The sequence below is a fragment of the Nanorana parkeri genome, unplaced genomic scaffold (genome assembly GCF_000935625.1).
Source record: "Nanorana parkeri isolate BGI_ZX_2015 unplaced genomic scaffold, ASM93562v1 scaffold34, whole genome shotgun sequence".
In the NCBI taxonomy this organism is placed as follows: domain Eukaryota; kingdom Metazoa; phylum Chordata; class Amphibia; order Anura; family Dicroglossidae; genus Nanorana; species Nanorana parkeri.
Genome location: NW_017306302.1, coordinates 2,284,013 through 2,291,516, shown reverse-complemented (window position 1 = coordinate 2,291,516; position 7,504 = coordinate 2,284,013). Strand labels below are relative to the sequence as shown.

The window sequence follows — 7,504 nt, the reverse complement described above, 5'->3', positions numbered from 1 at the left end:
AAACAAATTATTATGTGCCCGAATACATTTTTCGTATATTCGGGCAAATAGTAATTCATTAATTTTACAAGTAGTCTGGGTTTTGTGTTCTGTTTTTTATTTTTACTTTTCTAGATATACTTACTTGAAGAAAGGGTCGGCAAGACAAGCTGACACTTTATTTTTATAGACTCTATTTTAGTTTGACATTTATTGTTTATCACTTGTTTGCCTTCTGATGTTTTATTTAATAAGAATACTTTTATTGCGCCTACAAGTTTAATACCCTTGAATAAAAGTTTTATTTTTATCATACTTTTTAATATGTTTCTTTGGGGCTTAACAAAATAGGAGTCTTTAAATGGTGCGGATATCGGGGAAATGGGTGTGGCTACTGAAGGGTGTGTAGGGTTGCCACCTTTTCTTCAAGCGAAACCCGAACACTCTAGTAGCCCCTATCTTGATTTTGGTTGCCCCTGTCTGCCTAACATCTTGTGTCTGGGTTTCTGCTGCCATGAAACCCGGACACAGCATTCAAAACCCGAACTGTCCTGTTGAATCCTGGACAGGTGGCAACCCTAAGGCTGTGGCCACTGAGGGGCGCTGTAAAGCTTTCTCGCACAGGGAGCCTAAAGGCCTAAGGCCGGCCCTGGTGTTACTTGCCCCCTGGGCCAAAAGTTGCCAGTCAGCCCCTTTTCCTGAGGATGTAAAAGCGCCCTTCCTTGACCTGTTCTTTTCCCGCCCCAAAAAATCCCCTTTTTATTTTACGCTTTATTTACAGCAAGAAAAAAAAGTTAACTAAAAAAAATAATTGTGACAGTGCGGAAATACAAATCACTAAATTAAATAAACTACCCTAAATACAGCCCCCACATACTTTTTCGCCAAGCAGCTCAGTTATGAAAAAGGGTTTCCATTCTGACTAAATGAATTTCACCCGAGTCACCGCATTCCTATCACTGTCATTGGGGACTGAGCATAGACCATAGAGGTGTGCGGTCCTCCACCCGCATAGAGCGTCTCCCGTTGCTGGCTGCAGACCTCAGAAAATGTGTAGAGATCCCGCTCCCACGCCCCGTGCTGTTATTGTGTGCGGCCACTTATGTGTCCCCAGTTATGAATGAACAGGCTGTGATTTACATCACAGCCTGTTCATTCAAGATTTCCTCAATGGGGAGAAGCACTCAGCACAGAGGCTCCTCCCCATTCAGAAGCTGCTGATAGTACAGAGGCTTCCCATTCATATTTACTGAGTGCTTCCTATTCAGTGAGTGCTGAGGCTGCTGAAAAAGAAATTGAGGATTTGGTGTCCTCAATTTCTTTTCTATTTTAAAAGGGAAATGTCAGCGGTCTGTTTGGACCCCTAATATTTTCCCGAAGCCCCCCAACAGTAAAAAAATAAATATAAAAAATATGTATATTTATAAAATGTAAAACATTATTTTAAAAAAGTGAAAACTGCCCCCCCCTTCCCCATACGCATATTATTAGACATGTGCGAAGACTAAAAATTAATTTCGGATCAAAAGAACGAAAACTAAAAACGTTTTCATTTGTTTCATCAAACAAAACACATTTATGCTATTTTGGATTCAGCCATTGGCGTGTTCTGGAGGCAAGGCCGCATGACGTCATATAACACCGCACGTGTTGGGTGCCGCCATCTTGGTGTATATCTAGGTATACACCAAGATGGCGGCGCCTATATCGGCGTCTGATGTCACGCATGCAAGATGTCATGTAACGTCATGCTCTCCGCCTCCAAGATGGCGGCACGCATTCGCAGAACGCGCCGATCGCCAAAATGGCCGCCACACATTCTCAAACAAATTATTATGTGCCCGAATACATTTTTCGTATATTCGGGCAAATAGTAATTCATTAATTTTACAAGTAGTCTGGGTTTTGTGTTCTGTTTTTTATTTTTACTTTTCTAGATATACTTACTTGAAGAAAGGGTCGGCAAGACAAGCTGACACTTTATTTTTATAGACTCTATTTTAGTTTGACATTTATTGTTTATCACTTGTTTGCCTTCTGATGTTTTATTTAATAAGAATACTTTTATTGCGCCTACAAGTTTAATACCCTTGAATAAAAGTTTTATTTTTATCATACTTTTTAATATGTTTCTTTGGGGCTTAACAAAATAGGAGTCTTTAAATGGTGCGGATATCGGGGAAATGGGTGTGGCTACTGAAGGGTGTGTAGGGTTGCCACCTTTTCTTCAAGCGAAACCCGAACACTCTAGTAGCCCCTATCTTGATTTTGGTTGCCCCTGTCTGCCTAACATCTTGTGTCTGGGTTTCTGCTGCCATGAAACCCGGACACAGCATTCAAAACCCGAACTGTCCTGGTGAATCCTGGACAGGTGGCAACCCTAAGGCTGTGGCCACTGAGGGGCGCTGTAAAGCTTTCTCGCACAGGGAGCCTAAAGGCCTAAGGCCGGCCCTGGTGTTACTTGCCCCCTGGGCCAAAAGTTGCCAGTCAGCCCCTTTTCCTGAGGATGTAAAAGCGCCCTTCCTTGACCTGTTCTTTTCCCGCCCCAAAAAATCCCCTTTTTATTTTACGCTTTATTTACAGCAAGAAAAAAAAGTTAACTAAAAAAAATAATTGTGACAGTGCGGAAATACAAATCACTAAATTAAATAAACTACCCTAAATACAGCCCCCACATACTTTTTCGCCAAGCAGCTCAGTTATGAAAAAGGGTTTCCATTCTGACTAAATGAATTTCACCCGAGTCACCGCATTCCTATCACTGTCATTGGGGACTGAGCATAGACCATAGAGGTGTGCGGTCCTCCACCCGCATAGAGCGTCTCCCGTTGCTGGCTGCAGACCTCAGAAAATGTGTAGAGATCCCGCTCCCACGCCCCGTGCTGTTATTGTGTGCGGCCACTAGAGAGCGCTCGCCGGTGTTCCGGACGCAGCGAGTCTTCGGAGGATGTTCTATCCGAGGCTTTGCTTCGGCTTGCTGGTTGAAGCTCTGAGGCGGGAGCGCACCAGTGTTCGTCCGGCTCCTGTCATCACCTCCGCCATGAGTACCGGGCCCACCACGGTGATTCAGATCACCAACCTGTCCGCCGCTGTCACCAGCGAGCAGATGCGGACCCTCTTTTCCTTCCTGGGGGTCGTGGAGGAGCTACGGCTGTACCCACCCGAGTGAGTGTGGAGGGCCGCTGTGTGTATCAGTGATGGAGCAGTGGGGGTGAGGAGCACTGTGCTGTGGGTATCAGTGATGGAGCAGTGGGGGTGGGGAGAATTGTGCTGTGTGTATCAGTGATGGAGCAGTGTGGGTGGGCAGCACTGTGCTGTGGGTATCAGTGATGGAGCAGTGGGGGTGGGCAGCACTGTGCTGTGTGTATCAGTGATGGAGCAGTGGGGGTGGGGAGAATTGTGCTGTGGGTATCAGTGATGGAGCAGTGGGGGTGGGGTGCTGTGTTGACAGGGATGCACAGTGATGAGAGTGCTGGATGTGCTGAGTATCAAGGTAATGAAGCAATAATGAATGGACAGTGCTGTGTAGGTCATGGTGAGTCTACAGAGGGTGCACGGCGCTGTGTACGTCACGGGTGAGACTACAGAGGGTGCACGGCGCTGTGTAGGTCACGGTGAGACTACAGAGGGTGCACGGCGCTGTGTAGGTCACGGTGAGACTACAGAGGGTGCACGGCGCTGTGTAGGTCACGGTGAGACTACAGAAGGTGCACGGCGCTGTGTACGTCACGGGTGAGACTACAGAGGGTGCACGGCGCTGTGTAGATCACGGTGAGACTACAGAGGATGCACGGCCAGGGTGTGGAATTCGTATCGCCCGACGCCCGGGACATGTAGTTCCGGGCAAGTGGTTTTTGCACTGTTTTAGCCCTGCTACGGACAAGTAGCAGGGCTGGCTTTCTTTGAGCGCCGAGAGCGGCGCTACGAGCGGGGACGGAGCGGTGAATGAGATAGGGACGGAGCAGAGGGTGTGACGGAGCGAGGGCTCTTTAGTCCTTGGACAAGTAGTTTTTTCCAAAATTTCCACACCCCTGATGCACGGCGCTGTGTAGGTCACGGTGAGACTACAGAAGGTACACGGCGCTGTGTAGGTCATGGTGAGTCTATAGAGGGTGCACGGCGCTGTGTAGGTCATGGTGAGTTTATAGAGGGTGCACGGCGCTGTGTAGGTCACGGTGAGACTACAGAAGGTACACGGCGCTGTGTAGGTCATGGTGAGTCTATAGAGGGTGCACGGCGCTGTGTAGGTCATGGTGAGTTTATAGAGGGTGCACGGCGCTGTGTAGGTCACGGTGAGACTACAGAAGGTGCACGGCGCTGTGTAGGTCACGGTGAGGCTACAGTTGGGGCTCGGTGCTGTCAGGGGAGGAGACTGCAGTGGTGGGCTGTCAGGGGTGGAGACTGCAGTGGGGGCTGTCAGGGGAGGAGACTGCAGTGGGGGCTGTCAGGGGAGGAGACTGCAGTGGGGGCTGTCAGGGGAGGAGACTGCAGTGGGGGCTGTCAGGGGAGGAGACTGCAGTGGGGGCTGTCAGGGGAGGAGACTGCAGTGGGGGCTGTCAGGGGAGGAGACTGCAGTGGGGGCTGTCAGGGGAGGAGACTGCAGTGGTGGGCTGTCAGGGGAGGAGACTGCAGTGGGGTCCTCCTGCAGGTACTCACTGGGGGCACATCAAGTGGGCCGATTACAATACTTTGTCCGATCAGTATTTTGTTCCCCGCTGAGGCTGTATTATTGTCGTCTGCAGTGGCCCGCTCCCCTCCATAGCCTACATGTTGTATTGTGTCTGAGTGCATGAAGACAGACATGACTCCCGCTGAGAGATGCATCATGGGATTTTTAGTTTCACTACAGCTGGAGGGCCAGAGTTTGGCTACCCCTGACCTGGAGTCATCCATTCTACTTAAATAAAATCATTTTCTAATAAGCGCAGTGTGTGTGAATGAACGCCATTTGTTGGGGGCGAGATGTCACGTTTTATTTCTGAAAGAAGAGGAGTCCTGGTGCCTATTGAAGGACACATTACTTTAAAGTGCAAGGTCCACGTCTAATGTCCGGGCCCCCTCCCTCTGGGAACTTCTCCTGATGTACCTGTAAAGATGGAAATGTTAGATTTTATACTTATTCACTGTTCTGTATTTTTCATTCAACCCTCTGGCTGAACGAAAAAATAGAACCGTTTCCTCTATCCAAGCTTACTAGTGTTGGAGAAATCTCCCGCTGTCCTCATTGTACCCACACAGAGCTGGCAGCTTATTGGCTGCCAGCTCTGTTCATTCAAAGATTTCCCTGACTGGCTCCTTAGATTAGCTGATTTAGAGATGGCAGCTGAAAGGGTACCGACTGCGGCACCCACTGTGCCGAAATTCGCATAGTGTATAACCACCTTTACCCTCGTCTAGTACCTACAGCACCTAGGCTAGAGTGATGCCACACTCCTGGTGAGGTCCAGAGCAGTCCAATGCTCTTACCAGAAGATGCTCCTTCAATGGACTGGACTGTCCTCTCACAAGATTTGGCCTGCTCTGCACTCCCCGGGAATCTTCCTGGAAGGAGGTGACATCACGCCAAGAAATACAGAAGATGGGGTAAAGTGAGTATATAAAATCTATCTTTTTTTTTTTCCTTTACAGATACCTTTTGCACATGGTTCGGTCGGGTGCCCACACTTGGACGCGCACACTGTCTGCATTCAAGTACGGGTACCTAGATCAGGTTCTGGTGTGCGTGTGACTGCGTGTAATTCAGTGCAGCCGTGTTCTCCCATAAGGAAGAACAGGCAATTGCATGGAGCAGCTGTTCCTTCTGGGATGGTGTCTTTTTACGGGGGTGCACCCTTCTTAATGAGCCCTTACAGGGGAAGTGAGCTTGGACATTATAAGTGAACCTTACATTGTACTGCAAGGTCTGCTTTTAACTACTAGATTTCTCTGGCTGGCTCCTTGGTTACAAATTCATTCCTATAGTAGGACAACTGTGGCCGTTGGAGGCTGCCATGAGTACAGACATCCCATAGTAATCAATGGGACTGCAGCGAAGATGCACAGTATGAAGTGGAACCAGTGTAAGGTTTTCTTGGCCAAGGCTGTGCTGCTTCAGGCAGGGTCACCCTGTGAACATGGCTGGATCATGTTACTTTACAGTGTATTTCCACTTTTTCAGCCAAAATGGGATAACCTTTACTTTATATTTGTTTCATCTTCCCATTCACATAGCACAGCGTAAAATAGTTACATTCTACCTTCTCTTTTCTAAAAAACTCAGACTGGGGGACGGGGAGTTAAGGTTTACCATAAGTAACCCTGTCTGTACTGTTCTGGCACATCTTATCAGTTTTAATCTAGATTTGATCACTGTCTGTCTTAACAAAGAGTTAAAGATGTCAGGACTTGTGTTCTGCATTGTTAATGAGGGAAGCTCTGTGTCCCTCCACTTCCACCTTGAAATTGTTCGGACTAGCTTGCAGTCAGCCCACAGGCCTGCTCCAAAGAAACATCTAGAAGTAAGAAATTGTTTTCAAGTTCATCATTTTTAGTAATGCTGTGTGAATGGGAACATGTCACAAACATATAGTGGGGTTTTTTTTTATAATGTTGCTGCAGAAATGGAAATGCACACGAAGGCCTCAGTCACACTGATAAGTGTCGGCATGAACAGATCCACGCGGTGTGCATGGCTGTATGGGGCTGCTCCCGGGAAGGACAGGTGCCGCGTGTGATTTGTACGCAGCAGCCTGTTCTTGTCTATGGGAGTACGCCGCCCTATGCTCACCCGAACTGCACGTCCGTGCGGGTGTCCGTGGAGCATGGACACCCTCACCCGCACGGATCTGTACGGGCCGGCTCTTAGTGTGAATGAGGCCGAGAGGGTCTATTTGTAACTAAATTTGCACAGCTATTCCTCTAATGAAACGGCATGTAGGCACGTTATATGCATGTTCACTAGCTGTTGTGCAAGTGGGGCGAAAACGAATGTTCCTAGTGTATTTTCTCTTCTGATTGAATGTTGTTCAGTAGGTTCATTCATAAAGAAGAGTGAATGGCGAGAATATCCCATTATGGCCACTAGATGGAGCTGTGATCTTAGAAATAAATACATGTTAGTAACCAGTCCAGGAGAATGCATGAGAGTGAGCATGTCAGTGTAACCATTGCTATTCTCATAGTAGTATTCTGAACTACAGTAGTAGTTAGCGTATTACTGTCCTAAACAAACGCTAACACTTGTATTAGGCATGTTGTTCTTTACAAATAGTAAATAATGGAAGCTGAATTTATTTTAGTGGGATAATATACAGATGCCGCACTCCTTACTGGATATCCCAAACATAGTAAAGGAGTGTGCTCGTAGTGACCGCCGCCAGTAGTAGCAATCAATGAAGACGTCACCAGCACACCAAGTATTGTGTCAGAACAAAAAAAAAATTTGACGGCTTTGTTGTTTGTTCTGACACAATACTTGGTGTGCTGGTGACGTCTTCATTGTTTATTTGGGGGGGGGGGGGGGGGGGGGGCACGGGGGGTGTTAACG

At 47.7% G+C, this 7,504-nt stretch overlaps 1 protein-coding gene across 3 annotated transcripts in view; it reads left to right on the top strand.

Moving 5' to 3' along the window:
* The first annotated feature begins 2,919 nt into the window (after positions 1–2,919).
* SREK1 (splicing regulatory glutamic acid and lysine rich protein 1) overlaps positions 2,920–7,504 on the top strand; it is a 40,152-nt gene continuing 35,567 nt past the window's right edge. For all 3 annotated transcript variants that reach the window (XM_018569384.1, XM_018569378.1, XM_018569370.1), the window contains exon 1: positions 2,920–3,144. In XM_018569384.1, coding sequence (XP_018424886.1) covers positions 2,927–3,144 — 218 coding nt within the window. In that variant the 5' untranslated portion in view covers positions 2,920–2,926. The remainder of the gene's footprint in view (positions 3,145–7,504) is intronic.